General features: G+C 47.2%; 2 protein-coding genes and 1 non-coding gene across 3 annotated transcripts; 1 reads left to right on the forward strand and 2 right to left on the reverse strand.

Annotated features, from left to right (window-relative positions):
• Nucleotides 1-1239: 1239 nt before the first annotated feature.
• acat2 (acetyl-CoA acetyltransferase 2) lies at nt 1240-12487 on the forward strand. The gene is made up of 9 exons (XM_061241148.1): nt 1240-1391; nt 2362-2496; nt 2803-2984; nt 3299-3416; nt 3780-3923; nt 4399-4521; nt 5210-5364; nt 10674-10784; nt 11833-12487. The coding sequence occupies exons 1-9, from the start codon at nt 1343-1345 to the stop codon at nt 12001-12003; spliced, it is 1188 nt and encodes a 395-aa protein (XP_061097132.1). The 5' UTR covers nt 1240-1342; the 3' UTR covers nt 12004-12487.
• Nucleotides 12322-22002, reverse strand: tcp1 (t-complex 1). Its single transcript, XM_061241147.1, has 12 exons — nt 21844-22002; nt 20327-20412; nt 20075-20203; nt 19241-19338; nt 19035-19145; nt 18412-18593; nt 16977-17103; nt 16173-16348; nt 15350-15473; nt 14620-14812; nt 13939-14102; nt 12322-13233 (listed from the first exon to the last, which is right to left on the reverse strand). The coding sequence occupies exons 1-12, from the start codon at nt 21914-21916 to the stop codon at nt 13020-13022; spliced, it is 1677 nt and encodes a 558-aa protein (XP_061097131.1). The 5' UTR covers nt 21917-22002; the 3' UTR covers nt 12322-13019.
• LOC133129882 (small nucleolar RNA SNORA29) lies at nt 19815-19953 on the reverse strand. The gene has a single exon (XR_009708883.1). It is a non-coding gene; the product is annotated as a small nucleolar RNA SNORA29 (small nucleolar RNA).
• Nucleotides 22003-22586: the final 584 nt, after the last annotated feature.

The raw sequence follows: 22586 nt of genomic DNA on the forward strand, positions 1-22586 counted from the left end.
TTGTTTTTTGCTTCTTGTGATACCTCTGCCACAGTTGACTTTTTAAAAAAACAATTATGTTTCTAGATACAAAAAAATACAGTGAATTAATGTAGGTGGTTATTTTTCTTTTTTTTACAATTTGACAAAAAGACATTTTTGTTACTCAAATGTCTTTCCTTTCAACACCTTGTTTCTTTAAGGCCATAGTTTTCGGTCTTTGAATGCATACGACACAAGAAAATCCATTTTGCATCTGGTGTAATGCTGTAATGCTCAATAAAGTAATGACATCGCAGGTTTTTTTTGTTTTCCCCACGTTTTTTAAAAATGGCATCGCCACGTTCAGGATGTCCTTAGTTTATGGTGTTTAACGTGTAGTTTCGTTTGTTCCCATTCTAGGCAAAAGATCTGTTTGACTTGTGTGTAGTTTCCTCCAGAATGTACCCTGTTAAATTCATATTATTCTGACTTCAATCCTTTTCATGTACTGACCAAAATATCAATAAAGAATTTTAATATGACGATCGTCTTATTTTTCCCCATGATTGTGGGAGAGCTTGTGATTAAACACCTAACCTGTTGCCTTCTTCACTGGTGTCATAATGAATATTGTGCAGTTCAGTATTTTCCAATAATATTGACAGAATGAATATATAATTGGTACTGTTTAGAATTTATCACATCTGTGGTAGTGATATTGTTTAATTTCTATAAACCCTTTTTTGTCATTATCGGTTCTGTTTATGGATTCATTCCCTTAAAATATTATGGCACTTGTAAAATGTTTATAATCTAACCATAGATTTATCGGTATCTGGTACACTGATGTTACTGGGTTTGGGAATAAAGGACTGAAGGGATTGTCAGTACTGGTCATTATTATGTTTCAACAATCGGTAATGATTTAAAATTGTCAAAACATGGTAAAGCAAATTGAGTAGTGTTGCGATTCTGGCTGCCAATATCATGGATGCGATTGATACAAGTGATAAACTATTAAAGCCTAATTGCCAATAAGTCTGTTACTAAGTGGTATGTTTTTAAATGCTGTGAGAAACTGTGTGGCATTGCTTTTAAGTAAGGTAGGAAGCAGATGGTATCGATATTGGTATTTTTAACTGTAATTATTGTATTATGGTCCTCCTCACCATTGGATGGCGATCTACTTAAAATGAAATATTGCATCCTCAAGGGTCTGTCTTGAGAATGCTTAAGATATGTGGGAGGCGGTTTCGCTACAATGTCATTGGCGGGTGTTGTATGCAAATACCAGCGAGTGTTGTAATGGTTTACCGCTCCGCTTATTCCCCTGACAGTCGGTTACTTGCAAAGGCACCAGGTTTTAGCGTCCTGTACAGTCATGAATCCGGATCCCGTAGTAATCGTCTCTGCCGCAAGGACACCAATTGGTAAAATATATTTTTTTATTCCGCTGGACGGGAAGGGGTGGCTTTACTTACATAAATGACTTTGCAGTGCATTCTGTAGATAGGTTCTAATTCAGCTCGATTTCTTGTTGCAGACTGCCTTCCAATAGCTTACGCCTTATTGTCTAAATGCCTACCAAACATACATCTGTTTTGATTAGATGCATTAGAATCGCTCTACTTTTACCGGTAAAGTCAGATTCAGTATGAAATGCTTATATCCATTTATTTCAAGAATGAGGTCGTCGCAGCGCTCTCATTGGTTGTTTCCCCTTCTGACCAGTCGCTTGTGGCATTGATTGGATGTTGGTTATAGTGCGACGACATGGTGCCGTTTTGTGATTGGCTGCGAAGTGATGGAACGCCGCAAAAGAGACGTGTCTCGCAATATAATATATGTGTGCCTGTGAGGAGTATTACAAAATCGCTAAAACAGAACAACACTTTATCAACATTACGTGTTGACTTTGCTGTTACAGCGAAGGTTATGCTGCTCAACAATATTAACAGTAGACCGCTCTATTGTGTCATCCTAAAAACCGGTCTCTCCACGTTTCTCATTTTACTTCCTGGTTAAATAGACAAGGTTTATGCAAGAAGTTAGCCTAAGTGACATAACTTAAGATTGGGTTTTTTTTCCTCACCACTGTTTGAGGGTTTTCGCCCTTCTAGGGAGCTGACGTGCCTGCTGTTTGCTCCTCTGCTACCTCGTAAAGCGCTATACAAATAAAATGTCATTGTTTACATGTAACACTCCCACAGTGTTGTAGAGCAGGTTTAGTCAAATATGGCCCACAGATCGAAATCCGGCTGTTTTTTTCCCCCTCACAGGTACTACTGATTGGTCCTTGCAGAACCTGATTTGAGGAACAGGGGTGTACAGGATCTAATTAGAGCCAAAAGTAAAGGGCAAGTGTTTACCTAAAAAGTTTCCTCACTGCTGTTCACCCAGGGTCCTTCAATGGGGTGCTGTCCACCGTCCCCCTGCAGGACCTGGGGGCGGTCGCAATTAAGGAGGCCCTAAAGAGGGCCCAGGTGAACCCCGAGGAAGTGTCCCAGGTCATCATGGGTCACGTGCTGACAGCAGGTAAGGCCACATTCCATCCTGTTCTTTTTTTCAGTTTTTTTTTTTTTTTTTTTGGAATGTCCAATTATCTCCCCAACCATGTTCACGGAGTGAACCTGTTGATATAACGCCCAATTATCTCCCCCAACCTGTTTTTTTAGTGCATGGCTGTGTTTGAAACCACATACTACTCATACGACCCGTACTAAATTTCAAGATGATTTTCATTAAAATGTAGTACGCCAAGTATGCGGTTTCGAACGCAGCGCGTCTGTAAAAAAACTCTGTGAAGCAGCCGGTGTGACCTCTGACCCCCCCCCCCCTCAGGTCACGGGCAGAACCCGGCGCGGCAGGCCAGTGTTGGGGCCGGGATCCCCTACCCCGTCCCGGCCTGGAGCTGCCAGATGGTGTGCGGGTCGGGCCTGAAGGCCGTCTGCCTGGGGGCGCAGTCCATCCAGACCCAGGAGTCCAGCGTGGTGGTCGCTGGGGGAATGGAGAGCATGAGCAGGGTACGGCCGAGAGCGAAACCCCCGACCGAAAAACGGGCCACCGAGCCCCAGTGCTAGAACCCAGCACTCGATCAGTTAAAGGCGATGGTGACTTGCCTCACCGGTTTTTCTGGGTCTCATATTTAAGATTAAAACAACCAGTCGTTCCTCAGGATCAAAGTTAGGGGACGGCTGTGCACTGTGACACACATTCTAACCCGATTTGCACAAATTGTCCTTGGGAGTGTCTGCCAGATTACGATAATGGCTGCCCTATCTAAAGAGCGCTCTCTGGCTCTCTGTGCGTCTGTCTGTCTGTCTGTCCGCCATTTCAGACTCCTCACACGGTGCAGCTCCGAGCCGGAATCAAAATGGGGGACTCCACCCTGCAGGACTCCATCCTGGCTGAGGGCCTGACGGACGCCTTTCACCACTATCACATGGGCATAACGGGTCAGCAGTCTCCCGGCATCCACACTCTCTGAGCCAAAATGTCCGCCATACAGGGTTACACTCCACTGGTCTATTCATTCAGTTTACAATTTACAGACCGTTTATTTGTATAGTGCTTCTTGACAGAAAACTGTCACAAAGACTATTTTTTAAAGGGGAAAGGAAGGGGAAAGTCAAATGCCAGCCCTGAACCCCCAATGAATGGGAATTGAAAATATGAAAAAAAGAAAAAAGAAAAAAAAAAACGAAATACTGAATTGAAATGCAACTCACCCCATCTTACTCTGTATTTGACCTGTGCTGTGAGGATTGGGGGTAACCTTTTTAACGTTGTCGCGGTAACGACCCCCCCCCCCCACGCAGCGGAAAATGTGGCGAAGCAGTGGGGCGTAACTCGCGAGGCGCAGGACCAGTTTGCCTTGTCCTCCCAGAACAGGACGGAGGCCGCGCAGAAGGCCGGACACTTCGACCGGGAGATCGTTCCCGTCACCGTGCCGACCAGGAAAGGTAGGATCCACTCCACGCCCGGTCCCAGCCAATGGCGGGTTCCGATGGTCAGGCTCTGCAGTCTGTTAGCCACTGCACAGGCTCGGGCTGCTGTCTCACGCTTGCACAGAAATACTGACCGTTAACCTGCAAATATTTCCAAGAGTCAGAGTAATTATTTTTGCAATTGACTAATGCACCCCAGTTCTGTAGATGTAATAATACAGAAATCTTAATTTGCGCGTATGTTCTGACAGAGAGTGAAATATTATCAATAAATATTTTATGTGTGGTTCTTGGTGTCTGATTTCTGAAAATAACTGGATTTTCCTGTTTTGGTTAACAAAGGAGTATTCCAGTACTTAAGTAATTAAGAGATTATTGATCTTGGGGTTGAAGACAGAGAGGAAATTCTTAGTTCTCATTCCTATGAGTTCTGGATATTTGCCTGGGAGCGTCCATTTTGTATTCAGTAGACCGCTGCTGTGCTCTCCAGGGCCGCTGGAGGTGAAGACGGACGAGTTTCCTCGCCATGGGAGCACGCTGGACGCCATGACCAAACTGAAGCCCTGCTTCGTGAAGGACGGCACGGGAACGGTCACCGCCGGCAACACCTCAGGTGGGCGGGGCCCAGTCGTGCGCTCGGACGAATGCCCGCATTCACAGACAGTTAACTTCACGGTTAACTCGCCGCTATTCGGGCGAAAACAAAAAACGGCACACCCTGCAGATGTGCAGGACCAGGAGTGAGGACCGCGGGACTAGGCGATATACCGCAGTGATAATTATCGATTCTAATCACGATCATTGCCACAGTTATGGTGTATTGCCTTTCTTTTCGTTTTTGTCTGTTTAATTACGTAATGCGTCCGTACACATCCAGACTAGGCCCTGTGAAAGACATAAGTGTTGTTGTCTACTGGCTGTTGTTAAGACTGCCAATCAGTTGCCAGACCTTGCAGTGTCCATGTAATTATGATGACAAAAATATCCACCCACACAGAGCACTTGTAAAAAGGCACCTCGGTTTACTGACAAACAAGCTGAGCTTTCAGTCAGGGGACCAGTCAGACAGAGCCTTGCACATACAGAGCTTTGCACATATAAAACTCATACTAAATTTCAGGCAAATTTTCATTGGAATGTTGTATGAGGAGTATGTGGTTTATGAACACAGCTAATATGTGATAATATGTGACTGACCAAAAAACACATCACGTGATCACAGGCGAGCTGTACAACCCTGCTGCCGATTGACTGTCCGATGTTCTGACGCCCGTTTGGTTCTGTTGGGTTCTGTCCTCCAGGGATTAACGACGGGGCCGCGGCGGTGGTTCTGATGACCCGGTCCGAGGCCCAGAGGAGGGGTCTGGAGACCATGGGCCGAATCGTGTCCTGGGCCCAGGCCGGCCTGGACCCGTCCGTCATGGGGACCGGACCCATCCCGGCCATCAGGAAAGCGGTAAGTACTGAGCGTAAAATGGCGGGTCTGCTTTCAGAACCTGCGAAGCGGGCCATGATTCAGCGCACACACAGGCAAAAGCGCGGGGTTACCTAGCTGCCACGCTATTTTGGGTTTAAGCATTCCTGTGTAAAATAACCAGAATTTATGTTTACTTTCTCAAATGTATTTTCCTGTATTAGTTTTTCCCCCCAGAGGTCGTCCTGTCGTGTCTATGAAACGACAGAGTCCAAATCTTCAATTTGTCGAAAAACATCTTCGCGAGGGAAAAGACGACACCAGGCAGCAAGATCTTCAGGAAAATCAGACTTTATTAGCACACGTGCATAAAGCCGGATCAGCTCTCCAGAACTGAACCCCGACTGGCATTTGTACACCCATTTTATACACAGTTACTCCACCTACAACTCCTCCTAAAACCTCATTCTGGCAAATCACCCACACTTTTCTTATCGTAACTCCTCCCAACGCTCCTCCCACAACGTCATTGTGGCAAATTGCCAACGGTCCTTATGCTCTGCCAACTCTGTACAAAGTTCAGGGCATTCTGCCAACTACGTGTCCTCACTTCACCCCGCACCTGCTCTTGGCAAACTACCAGACCTCATAAAGTTCTGGATGCCCTCCCTCTAACACGTCATCCATACACGTCACTCTGTATCTTTCGCTTTTATAAGACAAACTAAGCAGCAGTAATCATTGAAAATATACAGACAAACTAAACATTTCATTAATATTCACTTCTAATATACTTTTCTAATATACAGACATACTAAACATTTGATTAATTATTCTCTTCTAAGGGAATAAATGTACGTAGCATTCTTTGCTCTCATTTCAACAGTTTTCACTGTGGTTTCTTGCATTTTCATAAGCTCAGCTATAATTAATGTTCTAGGTCAAATAGATACACTCCTGGCATAAAACATCGAGAGTCCCGGAGAAATCAGCTGTACAGTCATATCTTGCTCTGCCCGTGGCCTTGACAGTTTGGTCTACACAGTTCAAGACGGGCCCCCCCCCTGCCAGCTGGCTGGGCTCACTGTGTAATCCTAGCACAATTTAGCAGTTAATCAGTTTGAAACTATACAGGGTACATATCATACTTTAATACAGATATATTGATAAACTTTTAGCACACATCGTCGAGAGTTTTGGAGGAACCAGCCTGCTCACTAAGGCGGAGTCTGATTTTGACTTGTGATTGGTTATCATGCTTTTAGGAGGGAGATCTTTCGTTCTGTGAATTTTCCCCTACATTCCCCCCTTTCGGGGTCAAAACCTATGGCCCCGAATATCTCCCTTGGCCAATGCACCATACTAAGTTGGGTTCCTGCACATCCCCTGCTGCTATAGCAGCATCCAATTGCCTCAGACTCCTCAATATAACGGCGTTTCCATGGTTCCTCCAACACTCTCTGCACAAGTGCATCCCGCGTAATTTGACTGGCCATAGCCGTATCACAGCTGTATGTATTATCCTAAGTGACTCAACTATTAAAATTATCACACACTTCTTTTAATTTTGTTAACATGTTGATTCGTAGCACGAGGAATTGCCATAGTCCATGTAACAGGTGGGCTCCTGGATCCAACCAGTGGATGTGGTCTGCACGTCCCTCCACTGGTGAGCCGGCTTGATCTTCCAACCAGTGGATGTGGTCTGCACGTCCCTCCACTGATGAGCCGGCTTGCAATTCTCGTACTGGGTCCGCTGGGGCACTGTTGGTGCTTCTGGCACTCCCAGCTGTAAGCTGGAATAAAGTGACCCTAAAAAACAGGGAGAACACCCCAACCAAAATAACAACATAGAACCCAGAAAAAACACTAGGCACGGAAATAAAGAACCATGAGACGCAGCTCAGGAAAAAACACAAACCAAAATACAAATACCGGGGACAACGTCCCTCACCCACAAGCTCACATGAGCAAGAAAATAAAAAGAGACAACCTTTAGGAAGGCGTCTGGTTCTATGTGTTACTACTCTGTCTAAGTTCACCAAGTTTACTTTTATTTTTACTTTGATTATCTACTCCAATTAGAATCAGATAAATACCAGCTATCATAAATACTACCCCTACCAGCATCATCAAAATTGCGCTGACTCTGCTGCCCTTTCCACTGATTGGTTTGCCCACCATTCCCTGGCCCTCCCTTCATTTGGTTCCCACCCATTTGTAGTTCCCCCCCTTGTATATTACCTTGCATGGCCACTGGGTGAGGGATGCCGGAGAAGTTGTAGACCACTGCTGGCGGGGCGCCATCGGGCTGCTCCATGGTTCGGGTGTGGGGGGTGCTTTTGTTCTTTGGCTTCCAGCTCCTTCAGCTGCACAGTAGTTTTCTTTGAATGTCTTTTGCTTGATTTTCCAGCTTTTTTCCATCTTTTCGCTGTCTCTCTTCAGCATGCGCCACATGATCCACAAACTCCCTGCGTGTCATGGTGTTCAGTCCCACCACCTCATCGAGGCGGCACCCCACTCCTGGTGACATCCCCTCCCGTATGGCTTTACGGCATTATGGGATCTGTTTGTGCGTCCCTTTCGGTTATCAGCCTCCACCTGCGCAGCACGTACATTGTCAAATGGCCCACTGTCCACTGCTGTAGGTTTGCATCTGGGCTCTGACAACGCCAGCCTGCTCGAATATGTCCAGCATTGTTTCCATCCCCACAACCTTCCCCAGGAGAGCCTTCAGGCCCCCGACAGCCAAGATTCGGCCGCTCATCTCCTTCTCCAGCACCCTGAACCAGTGGCTCACTCCATTCTGTAACTCAGGGAGATTTGTTATTACATGTCGCATGCCCTGAGTGGACCAGGGAATGTATCGAGGTACAGCAACCCTAATTAATAATGGCCCTACTATTTTGGGGAGCTCCTCCTTATCGCGAAACCGTATGGGTTTCTGTGTTGTTCTTGTTTTATTTAAAAAAAATTATAGTTCTGTATCACCCAGCTAAGTTCTTCTGCACCTGTTTTGACCCCCCTTCTCCCCACTCCTCCTTCCCAAGGCCACACGTCATACGGAGGCGGAGTCGCCTCTTCGCTTCAGTTTCTACCCGTCGCCATTACGCTCTCCTTCTCCTCCGCATATTTTTCTTATCAAACGGCCATTTTGCCACCATTTTCTTAGTTCTTTTTTTGTTTCCACTTATCGGCGATAGTTTCTATCTCCTGTATACATTTAAGATACACCCCCGCTATTATCTCAATCGCCGTTTTATTTCCCTTTTTCCCTTTTATATTATTATCTATTTATTTATATTTTTTTCCGCCTATTATTATCTATATTATTATGTCTTTAACCTTTATTTTCCCTATTATTATCTATATTATTATATATTTTATCTTCATTTTTCCGCCAGAGCCTGTATTTTCTCCCATTAATACTTTTATTCACTCTTTGCGTTTCTTATCTTACACATACATAAATAACGATTTTTTCCTCCGTTGTCTTGATACAACGTTATATTCGCACACGCACAAGCATTCTAAGCCTCAGCACAGCGTTATTTTTACCTTTGTTGCCTCAATACAACATTATATTCGCACAAGCCTTCGAAGCATCAGCACAGCGTAACAGTATTTTCTCTTACATCACAGCAATTTTTCTCTTACATCACACCTTGAGGTAACTACCTAGATATATCTTGCAGGATCCCCTTCTTGGGTTTCTTTCCTTCCAAGTCTGTGGCACCTCTTATCACATAACAACTTAAAACCGTTAGCAGCAACAATATAACTTCAGTCCGCAGTATCAATATACTTTTTAGACTTAATACAAGTTCTGCTAAAAAAACATTTTCCAACACAATTAATAAATTCCCACACCGTTTACTCACAGTTTGCCGCGTGCACGTTTCCTGAAAAGTTTGCTACGTTTTTCCCCTTAATTTAGTTGCCGGGTTAGTTATACGAGAGAATGTTGCCTCCGGCGTCCGGGAGAGGAGATCAGAGTCCTTGAATACTTTCATTCCCTGATAAGCTGCAGCTGCAGCCTATCAAAAAGTACTCTCCGCCCTGGTCTCCAGTCGCCGGGAGCTCTTTCTCTTTCGTATCCCGGACGAGCCCCCAAATGTCGTGTCTATGAAACGACAGAGTCCAAATCTTCAATTTGTCGAAAAACATCTTCGCGAGGGAAAAGACGACACCAGGCAGCAAGATCTTCAGGAAAATCAGACTTTATTAGCACACGTGCATAAAGCCGGATCAGCCAGACCTCATAAAGATGCCCTCCCTCTAACACGTCATCCATACACGTCACTCTGTATCTTTCGCTTTTATAAGACAAACTAAGCAGCAGTAATCATTGAAAATATACAGACAAACTAAACATTTCATTAATATTCACTTCTAATATACTTTTCTAATATACAGACATACTAAACATTTGATTAATTATTCTCTTCTAAGGGAATAAATGTACATAGCATTCTTTGCTCTCATTTCAACAGTTTTCACTGTGGTTTCTTGCGTTTTCATAAGCTCAGCTATAATTAATGTTCTAGGTCAAATAGATACACTCCTGGCATAAAACATCGAGAGTCCCGGAGAAATCAGCTGTACAGTCATATCTTGCTCTGCCCGTGTCCTTGACAGTTTGGTCTACACAGTTCAAGACGGCCCCCCCCCCTGCCAGCTGGCTGGGCTCACTGTGTAATCCTAGCACAATTTAGCAGTTAATCAGTTTGAAACTATACAGGGTACATATCATACTTTAATACAGATATATTGATAAACTTTTAGCACACATCGTCGAGAGTTTTGGAGGAACCAGCCTGCTCACTAAGGCGGAGTCTGATTTTGACTTGTGATTGGTTATCATGCTTTTAGGAGGGAGATCTTTCGTTCTGTGAATTTTCCCCTACAGTCCTTTTAAACAGTCCACTGTAGTTGTATAGAGGTTTGGGGAGTTAATGGTGCTGGTTTTCAACACATAGCACTAGCATTTTCTGTCCTTTATATACACCAGTCTGTGAATATACTGTTAACAGTGAGTGTAACACTACTGCCAATTTTTTTAATTGGGTATTCAGTTAGATATTCAGACTGAATGCGCTTGAGTCTCATCTCAATTAAGCCTGAAACACTCTGACCACAGTGTAACTGAGAATAATGTCATTTTTTTGTGCTGGGAGTGGGTGAATATTGTGCTGGGAGTAGGTGAATATTGTGCTGGGAGTGGGTGAATATTGTGCTGGGAGTGGGTGAATATTGTGCTGGGAGTGGGTGAATATTGTGCTGGGAGTGGGTGAATATTGTGCTGGGAGTGGGTGAATATTGCCCTGACGGCGAGCCCTTGTGTTTTGCAGCTGGAGAAGGCCGGCTGGCAGGCGGAGCAGGTGGATCTGTTTGAAGTAAACGAGGCGTTCGCCGCCCAGTCCATCGCCGTGGTGAAAGAGCTCGGCCTGAGCCAGGAGAAGGTCAGTGGCTGGGATCCGACTGTGTGGGGTGGTCGTCATGGTTACGGATTCCTGTCCCGTTACGCGGGAGCCGAGGGAGCCTCCTCTCCGACTCCGTATCCCACGGCGATGGCTCCAAAGCGCAGCAGCCTTGGCAGGGAGGACAGGGCCTGACGCCAGTCGTTCTCCGTCGGAGGCTGATCCAACGGCGGCGCCTTCTACACGCAGTGTTTGGGCTTAAGATTCCGCTTCGCTTCAGCCTTGAAACACAACAGACATCATCTGCGATCGTGCGCTGCCGCCCTTCAAGGGTTCCGATTATCTGTGTGCTTACACTAGGACTCGGAACTCTACTGTCCTCGCAGGTCCTCTTAGCACTCATACTTGTGTTTGATTTGCACTTCATTGTACGTCGCTCTGGATAAGAGCGTCTGCTAAATGCCATGTAATGTAATGTAATGGTCAGTAAAAACTGAGGAAGACGTGTGCTGATCACGTGTGCCCATCCTCTTCGTCTCCGCAGCGTAACTGGTGGTTTTGTAGCCACAGGCCCCAGAAGACTAAGGACAGGGTTTGCTTGCATTACACCCTTTAACACCCATTTCCCAGCTTTTCTTCTCCTTCCTCCACTTATGGGGAGAGGCTGGAAAAAAGTGAAGACTGGGAAATCAGGAAATGTGAATTAGGCACATGGAATGTCCTCGCTCCCTCAAACGTCAGTTACAGATGTGCGGCAGATCCGCAGGTTGATCGTTTATATTTACGTCATATAGGACGCAAGGATGCACTCCCGTTTCCTTGCTCAAATGCAAAATTGGGGAGTTCTGAACTACTTCCAACTGCTAGAAGGAAAATTTTAACAGGTTTAAATGTCCTAAAAGACGACGGACTTCGATGGATTTTCAGGTCAGGAGCAGGGAAAAGAGAAAAAGAGGAGAAAAATGAGTGATTGGAAAGAGCCCCAGGGCAGCAGACTCCTCCCACAGAAAGCACTCGGCACAGGAAGTGACATCACAGTGGCTCTTGCGTTAGAGGTGGCCTCTCACTCTTCTTCCCTCCCTCTCTGCAGGTGAACGTCAGTGGAGGAGCCATCTCATTGGGCCACCCCCTGGGCATGTCTGGCTGCAGGATCCTGGTGACCCTCCTGCACGCGCTCCAGAGGACCGGGGGGAAGAAGGGGGTGGCGGCCCTGTGCATCGGGGGTGGGATGGGGATCGCCATGTGTGTGGAGAGGGACTGATCACCCCCCCAAAAAAACTAATCATCATTTTAACCTGGCTGGGAATTATGGGAAGAGTAGCTGGGTTTCGTATGGCTTCCCAGAATGCACTTCTGACATTCCTCCATCTTCTTAACTTTAGCAACACTACATGCTTTTAGGGCAGGGATAAACAACTCTGGTCATGGAATCCTAATCCAGCCCTGGCTTTCTTTTCTCCTGGGTAATTAGTGCCACTGATTGGCTAGACACTCTCCACACCAACAGATCTGTCCCGAGGATAGTTATTCGGTCATCCTGCTTTAGGGTTTTAGAAACAAAACGAGTCTCGCCTTAGAATCTGTGAAAAGTGCCAAGGGGCTAACAAGCCTTTATTTTCATGTTTACTGTAGAATGGAAGAATATTTAACTTTCTAAAACTGTGAATTAATGCTGGCTTTAAAAATGTGCATGTTTACTAACTGGTTTAACTGTACAATAAACAATACTATTGAACTTATTGCTACCCCATGTATGTAGTTCCATGCATTTCCTACTCAACTAAACTTGTATGACTGGCTGTGATGTAGGTTATAATTTGGCATCAGTTTCTTATTGCATGAATCTTGAACGTACTGATAATCGGCTGATGCTTACAAACACAAGTTAACATGCAGGCTATGAAAACAAGACGTTGGGGACTCCAGCAAAAGAAGTCAGCGGACATTGGATCTCCAGGCCGGGAGATGAACACCCCGATAACAGTGTGACCAAAACAGGAACTGCAAAGCGCTGTACGCCAGGTCCTACCTCGAGACAAAAACAACGCTGACTAGACTCCACACACAACACCATGACCATGAAGAACACTTTATTTTAAACGTCCATAAACAAAAAAAACGTGTTAACAGTTTTCCACGGGCTACGGTTTTGCCTGGGAGCAAGCAAGTGCGTGGGGCCTAGGGCCATGGAGACAGAACGGTAAGCGTTTAGTATAAATACAAGTAAGAAACGGCTAACATCTATCCCATCATGCCTCGGGGGGGGGGGGAGGGGCCTCAGCCCTCCAGGGATCCGGATTGGACGGCGTCCTGGTACGAGGGCCCGCCCTCCTTCTGGTCGGGGAAGAGCTTGATGAGGTCGTCGATGCGGAGGATGGTGATGGCGGCCTCGGTGGCGAACTTCAGGCTCTTGGTCTTCACCATGGTGGGCTCGTACACGCCGGCCTGCTTGTTGTCCCGGGGCTTCCCGTTCACCAGGTCCAGGCCGATCCTGACGAGACACACGAGACCGGTTCACAACATGAAACGTCAAAATGGATGCCTTCTCCCTTTCCCCCGAGACATGGAGAAAGAGCCGAACCCGTCTCCGGTGGAAGTACTAAGCAGGCTGGACCCTGCAACCACGCACGAAACTCGTTCACGACACAAAACACAAATAAAACGGACGCATTCTCCCGTCCTGAGCCTAACCGTTTCCACTGTCTCTGGCAGAAGCGCCAACCAGGCTTCACCACAAGAAGCTACGATTTCAATAGAGGCAACCGTGTAAAGAATTTGGGAAGATCCACAAATTTAGCTATGACCTATATATACAATGTACATACAACCAAAATAAGCCCGATCGCAAAAACGTGTTCATGACGTTTATCAGGAAGACGGCCCTAGCACAAGTGAAGACTAGGTCAAGCTCTCATTTGACATGAAATCGACAATTCAAAAATCCCCCCAGAAAAATGCCCTTCACTTGCATCCTGTGTCATAAGGCAAAGGCTAACGCTCCAACTTCAGTTCCCCTGACTCTAAATGAATATGTCGCTCGGGCGGGACGGGACGGGGCGGGACGGGGCGGGACGGGACGGGACGGGACGGGACGGGACGGGACGGGGCGGGGCGGGGCGGGGGGGACGGGACGGGACGGGACGGGACGGGGCGGGACGGGGCGGGGCGGGGCGGGGCGGGGCGGAGGCACACGCACCATTTGAGGTTCTTGCGCTCGGGGTTGACCTGGGCCTCGTTGTGGAAGGCGCGGAGCTTGGCCACCAGGTCGGTGGAGTCCTGGGCCGCGTTCACCGCCAGCGTCTTCGGGATGATGAGCAGGGAGCGGGCGAACTCGGCGATCGCCAGCTGCTCCCGGGAGCCCTGGAGGGGAAACGAACGAGGTGTGAGACGCGCCGGACCAGGGGGGCACAAGGGCCGGTCCGATCAGGATTCAGAAACTTCTGCTCTTAATGATTTAATTGACTCAATTATATCTCGTCTGTGTGTGTATGAGTACCGGCTACAGCTGCAGACTGCAGGTGTATCAATGATTTTTACTGCTCAAGTACAGTCAAACTCAACCAAGGAACCCTGAAAGAAAATTGTGTACATTTTTCGCCAATTCAAGAAAATCTAATTTTCAGAAATGACTGAATCAGAACAGAACTGATAACTGAATTAGAAATTTTTCAACCAAATCATTTACAGTATAAATAAATAAAATGTATAAGTATAGCACTGTGTGCTGCACCCTATGTATAAAAAACTGCTATATATATATAATACATTATTCATACTGACCCTGCCCATCACAACATCAGGGTTCACAAACCCCCAGCCAAAAGACCAAGGGGGTTCACGACCCCACAGTACAGAAAGAGCCCCCAGGCTGCCTCACCATGCTGGTGGCGTAGTTCTCCAGGTAGATGGACAGCGCGGCCTCCACAGCGCCCCCTCCCGGCACCACGGACTTGGACTCCAGCACGCGCTTGACCACGCAGAGCGCGTCGTGCAGGGAGCGCTCCATCTCGTCGCACATGAAGTCGTTCGCCCCGCGCAGGACGATGGAGGCAGAGGTGCGGGCCTTGGTGCTGACAGACACGGGGGGACAGCCAATCACACAAGGCTCTACGGGCTGAGCTAGAGACCTGATTGGCTGACTGGCTAATTCCTAATTCCCCCCCCCCACTTGTCTCAATCTTTTATTGATTAAAAGCCACAGGAAAGACAATGGGGGGTTTGTGAAACATTGTGATCGACTCAAATCCACTGTCTGTCGCTACACTGTCCTGATCAATCATCAAAAATTCCAGTGCACAATATCCCAGTGAACATAAAATCTTACTGGAATGTTTCGCCAATATTGTACCATTTCCACATGTTTTTGGGCCAGAGAAACTCCTAGTCTACAGTTAATACCGATAAACAAATCACATGCATTATGCATAGAATTCACACCCAAACGCAGAACATATAGCTGGAGCATTGGTAAGAGAAACAAGAACACACACATCAGGGAACATGCATTACTAAGTGCACATTCTTCAGGTGTTAGAGTAACTGGTCGTATTGGAGCGCCAGAGGGATGAGGGAGTCAGAGACACGGTGGGGTCGAGGGGGAGCCTTACTTCTTCACCAGGATGAGCTCGTCGTTGCACACCAGCTCCTGCACCACCTCCTCAGCCTGGCCCAGCATGGTGGGCTCGAACGTCTCCTCCCCCTCCAGGTTGGACAGGGACGGGCAAAGAGTGGCTGGAGAGAACCGAATGACACAAAAACATCACTTTCTGTGTCCCAGTTTACAGGCAGGTTGTCAAACAGTGCCTGACAGTGGACATTTTCCAGAGGGCATACAAAGAAGCCCTTAAGCGTGGAGGTGGGATTTCTCCCTAATCCCCACTGAATTCCTGGGAAATGGTGGGATACAGATGGATAGCGATGTGTAGCATTTTCAAGAATTACAAGGTCTATAAAGAGGCTGCCTCTCTGTGACCGGTCAGGATTCTAGAAAGCGGGACAGAGACCTCTGGGTTCTGGAACCTTAGTGAGATAATGAGGACACATTCCGCAGCGAAAGTGCGTTCAGAAGACGTAGCTGGCAGTAGTCCAGGCTAACCTGGAACCTTAGTGAGATAATGAGGATACACATTCAGCAGTGAAAACGTGTTCAGAAGACGTAGCTGGCAGTAGTCCAGGCTAACCTGGAACCTTAGTGAGATAATGAGGACACATTCCGCAGCGAAAGTGCGTTCAGAAGACGTAGCTGGCGGTAGTCCAGGCTAACCTGGAACCTTAGTGAGATAATGAGGACACATTCCGCAGCGAAAGTGCGTTCAGAAGACGGAGCTGGCGGTAGTCCAGGCTAACCTGGAACCTTAGTGAGATAATGAGGATACATTCGGCAGCGAAAACGTGTTCAGAAGACGTAGCGGGCGGTAGTTCGGGGCTGACCTCCCGTCGCCTTGGCGATGCGTTTCAGGTCCCTCTTCAGGACCCTGCGCACTGCCATGGCCCCCGCGTCCACGAAGTACTTCAGGCACATGTCATCGATGCCCCCGGTGGTGAGGATGACGTTGGCGCCGGACCCGAGGATCTTCTGGATGCGTTCTTTGGTGATGTCAGACTCCCTGTGGAGAAAACAACACACACACACACACCCTCAAACAAAGCCAGAGACACCGGCACAAATCAGCGGCCACATGTCCGGGATACCCACGGAGAGGAGAAATGTGAACTCTCAGTAGACCATTTTGAAGTGACGCCGGGAGAATAGATCACCCCCAGTACAGACACTGGAATGTAACTTCAGCACTGAATCTTCGTCAAAGTTTTCCCATTCGCAAAAACTTAAACTTGGATTTCTTCAATAGCCCGCAGCCAGCCTTGATATTTAGAGACAGCTGGCAATAATATTCAGTCCAAATCAGTGCATCCCGCACACATTACATTTGAATGGGAAATGTATGCAAAACTGCGGGAAAGTTAAAGACAGTTAGAGGCTTTGTAACAGTCAGGGCACCATAAAAACATTACTCTGATGACGGAAGATGAAATCCGCAGTTTGAGACATGACTGAACTGACTACTATAAACCTTTATTTGACTAGGAAGTTACATTGAGATTAAAACCTCTTTTACAAAGACCTAGTCAAGACCGGGTCAAATAGCAGCATAAAATGACAGAATCACAACACGAGACTAAGTGGACTAAGGCTGAGGATTCCCCACAGGGAGCTGGAGGCCGTGTGAAACGCACCTCTGTCTGATCTGGTCCAGCTTCTCCGGGTCGTTGATCACCACCTGGACCCCCATCTTCATCTTGGTCTTCTGCAGGCTGAAGTCCAGACAGGCCACCTTGGCGTTGGCCACACGCTTCACCATGCCTGCGCAAAGAACGCAAGGGTCACTCACTGAACGAGCCCAGCACCAAACATTTATCCAATAAAAATAAAATCAAGACTAACGGTCAGAAAGGAGGTAGTAACAAAACTAGCACTTGTTGAAAAAAAGAATCTGCTTCTGTCATCAACACTCGCTTATCGATCAGTGACAGTGACGTTTCTAGGACAGTGGTCACCGACCCTGGTCCTGGAGTTTTCACTCCAACCCCAACAAAGCACACCTCATTCAACAGCTTCAGATCTCATTGAGCTACTAATTAGTAGAATCAGATGTGTCAAATTAGGGTTGGAGTGGAAACTCCAGGAACAGGGTCGGTGACCCCCTGTTCTCGGAGTTGCAATCACAAATAACCGGGCTACCATCACACAAAATTAACGATAGGAGCCAATTCTTATCCACATATGGCAGGACCCTTGGTTTGGTTCATGTCTGTATTAAACGCACACAGATCCAGGATCAGCGCTGGCTAACAGCAGTGTGTCCAGCGGAAGCAGAGTGGCTGCCGGCCACACGCAGTCCTGCAGCCGTCAGCTGCTCCGCGCTGGTTTGCTTTTTCCCACGCGTATAACTGCACAAGCCACCGACAGGGCAAAGCAGCAAATTAAAATGGGAACCAGGAGGAACTCAATGTGTTCAATCAGCCCACCATACTCCCTCCACTGTTCTACTGCTCAACCTTTACGGACACTTTTAACCCAACAAAACTAACGGTTGATTAGACAAAGCAGGACTCAATCCCCTCTGGAGCCATGTGGGCTAAGCTGCACTGATCTTATTGCGGACACACCGGGGCTGGAACCACCGACCTCCCGGGTCCAAGCCATGTACCACCAGGCTACATGCAGGCCTCAGAGCTCATAATGTTCCTCACTCCAACTGATCTACTGCCCAACCTCTTCTACTACCCCACCCCACTAACTGATCTACTGCCCAACCTGTTCGACTACCCCACCCCACTAACCGTTCTACTGCCCAATATGTTCCACTGCCCCAAAGCACAAAACCGCTCTTCTGCTCTACTTCCAACTGTTCTACTGCCCCAAAGCACAAAACTGCTCCATTCTATCAACTGTTCAACTGCCCAACCTGTTCTACTACCCCACCCCACTAACCATTCTACTGCCCCAAAGCACAAAACAGCTCTACTGCTCCACTCCATCAACTGTTCTACTTCCCCAAAAGGCACATTCTGCAGCCCCATTCTGCCCCCTAACATACTGCCCCACCCAACCCCAAAACCAAGTGCAAAACCTGTCCCGAAAGTCAGAAATCCGCCCCGCATGCCCCACCTTGTGAGCCGACGGTGCAGTTGAGGGCGTATCCGTTGACCAGGAAGCTCTCCTTCTGGCTGCGGCCGTGGGCCTTCAGCACGTTCACCGAGTTGATGGGGTAACGGGCCACGCCCCTCCCGTCCACGAACTTCACCGCCAGCGCGGCGTCCACCACCATGTTGGCGAAGAACTCTGCGTCGCTGAGGGAGGTCTGAGTCAAGGGCCACCGCTGGCTAGGCCTCAGCACAGTCCTTACACGCTATACACGCCTTTTCAACTCTGCTCAAAATGAGCACTGAAACCCTTTCAGTCCCACGCCCAATATGAAGTGGCTACATCCAATTCCCAAGGAGTTTTTGCTTTGGTTGAGAAATGTAGTAGTTTTAATAGGGGCTCAAGACTAAAGTTTAGCAGTCAGTCATTTTGATTGGCTGAAAAGGTCCAAGTTTGTGAGTGCCATATGGCACTAGGGACTGAAAGGATTACATACAACCCTTCAAATATATACGGCAAGGGCAGCATCATTTCTCACTTTACCTTGAAACCAATTCAAATTTGCCATTCACAAAGCTGAAGAGTTCGTTAAAATGAGTGTGGCTTGAGTGCCAAACCACCGCCGGGGTTTTCGGGTAAAAGGATACACGCCAATAATCTTGGAGGACATGGAGGTTTTGGCAGCGTTGACGAGACATTCCCGGCCCAGATCGTCGGTGCCGATGGTGAGGTTCTCGTTGATGTACCGGACCGCTTCCCTGCAATCAGAGCAGGACGACAGCGCTAAGCACACAGACGCAGACGGCGTTATTCTCCACAGGTCTGTGAGCCGGCGCAGAGACGACGCCCTTACTTGCAGGCCAGGCGGTAGCCGCTGATCACGGACGTGGGGTGGATCCTCTGCTTCACCAGCTCATCTGCGCTCTTCAGCAGCTCCGCGGCGATGATCACCTGGAAGAGGAGCGGGAACACAGTGTGACTCAAACACACCGCGCATCAGTGTCTGCCCAGTCACTCCAGAAAATATGCTAAAGCATAAATGGCATTTATGTACTGCCTGAACAGCGCTGTACACCTGATGCTACTCACTCACACATCAATGGCAATTGGCTGCCATGCAAGGCACCAACCAGCTTGTCAGGAGCATTTGGGGGTTAGGTGTCTTGCTCAGGGACACTTCGACACACCCAGGGCGGGATCGACCTGGCAACCCTACGAGTGCTAGACGACCGCTCTCACCGCCTGAGCTAATGTCACCCCGTATATATTAGCTAATAAACCCCAAAACACAGAACAGTAGCCAACTGAATCACGTTACTGGTGAAATCGCCCAAGTCTCACATGCAAAAACTGTCGTAATGACATCAGGATGTAAGCATCAATGATGGAACAATGTTCCCCAGCAGGTAAGCCAAGCAACATCATAGCAGGCAATGTGCTGTCATTTCATGTAGGAGAGACGGACAGGGACCAACCCTCCCCTTCAGACTATGACAGGGTCACTCTGTCCCATTAGCATAGCCAGACATCCGTGGGGAAGAGGATGCATGGTACTAAAATGGGAAATGAGGGTTGCCAGGTTACCGGACCGCCACAGGATTAATGCTACACACACAGCATGTTCCGGTGCAGATCTCGCCCTGCAACGCCCTTTTACTCTTCACGGGAGGGTCCCAGAGCTACTCACCACAGAGGTGGTCCCGTCCCCCACCTCCTTGTCCTGCAGTTCGGCCAGCTCACACAGCACTTTGGCCGCTGGGTGCTCCACCTCCAGGAGCTTCAGGATGGTCGCTCCATCGTTAGTGATGGTCACGTCCTGGATGAACACGAAACAGACACATGACATGATCAAACAAAGACCCATGGGAATTTTTACCTTTAACCAAAAGCAGATCATTGGGGCTATACTAATGACATTTTTTTTTTTTTTTCGACTTACCCCAATGTCATCCACCAACATCTTATCGAGCCCAACCGGACCGAGTGAGCTCTTCACGATGTTGGCGATAGAGGATGCTGCCATGACTACAAAGGAAGACCAAAGAAAGCATTCAAGCAGACCGCGCAGTCAAATGAAAATACTGTCAAGAGTCAGATTGTATTAGTGGTTGACTGACAACAAATTGCAATCGACATATGGCAAGACCCTCGATTTCACGCCAAAGATGGTCAATTTAACCTCATGTCAGTATTAAACGCACACAGATCCAGGATCAGCGCTGGCTAACAGCAGTGTGTCCAACGGAAGCAGAGTGGCTGCCGGCCACACGCAGTCCTGCAGCCGTCAGCTGCTCCGCGCTGGTTTGCTTTTTCCCACGCGTATAACTGCACAAGCCATCGACAGGGCAAAGCAGCAAATAAAAATGGGAACCAGGAATACAATCTGTTCAATTACCCCCACCATATGCCAACGGTCCACAACTACCCCAAAAATCAGAATACTTCACGCTGTTGACCATATTAGGCTCCTGCCATGACTACAAAAGATAACCAAATAAAGTATGGTATCAGACTCAACCAAATTGAAACTCGTAGCGGCTGCTAAATCACAAATTGCAACAACCAAAAAAATGTAGTAAACGATGAGCGCAAATTAAAGTATTATAAGCGTCAGATGGCTAGCTAGCTAGGCGGCGGTCAACCGAAATATTGACTAAGTTCATTCTTTAGGGACAGGGCGGGGCGATGCGTACTAGAAATAAAATTAGCCACCTAGCTAATACGGAGAGGTAAATTAACTCATAGTAGCTAGCTAGCTAGCTAACATACTAATACAACTAATACCACACAATGTGAATGGTCAGGGGGTACCGGCGGCCACTCCTTCAGACAATGACAGGCCTATTCTTTCTCCGATTAGCATAGCCACATCATTTACGGTGAGATGAATACATTGCACTAAAATTGTATCTTGACTGCCCATTTGATTTAACCGATGTTTAACGTTAGCTGCAAACGTTAACGCTATAGCTAAATAATATGAAAGCACTAGCTAGGTCAATACGTTTGTGGAATTGGTTAGACACAACGTTAGCTACCATAACGGGACAATGGCTACTAGAAACCTGGCTAACGTTAGCTCTACTAAATTAAAAGATGCTTGAGAACATTAATCAAACCGTATCGCCAAATCAACAATCAAACTCACAAGATTACAAACTATGCTAGCCTGGTAACAATTATGCAATAAGAGGATAAAAGCAGATTCCTTTACTGCAATCACACATCTAAAGCGGCTAACGTATTTGGGCAACGCTGGCTCAGTGATTACGTTAACGTTATCCGCTACAAAGCTAGCTTAGCATCTTTTCCACACGTGCAAGCTTAGCTAGCGGCAGTTATAGCCGAGTCACGCCGCCATGTTCCATTCAATAGCCGGCAGCACTTTGTTAAAATGAGTAAAGGCACAGACATTTCTGTGAAGTACTGTTTAAGGACGGGCACAGACTATCTCACCATTCTGAGTTCGGACTGACTCGCCACTCGTCCTCTGTCCGAGCACATTTAGGGGACCGTCAAGTAACGACATCTTGCTTAGCCACTTCCAAAACCGAGAGGAAGGGAATCTCTGTTGCACTATGGGTAACTGGCTGATGCTTCGCGCGGTCTCATGGGTAAGTCGAAGACTTTGCTGGAACGTTCGAGCACCATAGATATTTAACTACATTTCCCAGCATGCTAGGAAATCACGCTATGTAAAGGACTCACAGAGCGCTAATCCTTTGGAATTTACACACTGTAACCATAAACAAATTCAAGCGTTTCGCTGTCTGCCTTAGGGAAACTGCTTATTTGGGAACTGAATTGCGGTCATATTGCGGCCTTTAAATAGTATCATAATATTAATAATCAGGAATATTTGATATGACGTGTTTGAGAAACTTTGAGCCAGGTTATTTAAGTGTGTGCGTGTGTATTGATGTAATCAGTAATCGATAATATTGTTTCCACAATAACATATGTGCACGCACAACGAAGGCCTTAGCCCTGCTGATGCTGTTGCTAATATTCATGGAGACTGGGGGTGGGTCTGAATAATCCAAAAATGTGTCCTTTCCCCCACTCATTCTCCTATTTGTAAAGGAGAATGCATTTATTGAGTATTGGGACGCATGCAAAGGGGGTTAGCAGGATAACAGCACTGAGGAAAATCTGGAATACTTCATGAATCTGGAACATGGACTGCAGTAAAAAGAGCT

The sequence above is a fragment of the Conger conger genome, chromosome 5 (assembly GCF_963514075.1).
Source record: "Conger conger chromosome 5, fConCon1.1, whole genome shotgun sequence".
In the NCBI taxonomy this organism is placed as follows: Eukaryota; Metazoa; Chordata; class Actinopteri; order Anguilliformes; family Congridae; genus Conger; species Conger conger.

Excerpts from the sequence above, each read along its gene's own strand:
- acat2 (XM_061241148.1), top strand. The coding sequence starts at position 1,343 with ATGAATCCGGATCCCGTAGTAATCGTCTCTGCCGCAAGGACACCAATT. Across the intron at positions 2,497-2,802 it reads GGGTCACGTGCTGACAGCAG|GTCACGGGCAGAACCCGGCG; the intron begins GTAAGGCCACAT and ends CCCCCCCCTCAG. Across the intron at positions 5,365-10,673 it reads TCCCGGCCATCAGGAAAGCG|CTGGAGAAGGCCGGCTGGCA; the intron begins GTAAGTACTGAG and ends TGTGTTTTGCAG.
- tcp1 (XM_061241147.1), bottom strand. The coding sequence starts at position 21,916 with ATGTCGTTACTTGACGGTCCCCTAAATGTGCTCGGACAGAGGACGAGT. Across the intron at positions 16,349-16,976 it reads CTGGACCAGATCAGACAGAG|GGAGTCTGACATCACCAAAG; the intron begins GTGCGTTTCACA and ends TTTTCTCCACAG. Across the intron at positions 14,103-14,619 it reads AGAACTACGCCACCAGCATG|GGCTCCCGGGAGCAGCTGGC; the intron begins GTGAGGCAGCCT and ends TTTCCCCTCCAG.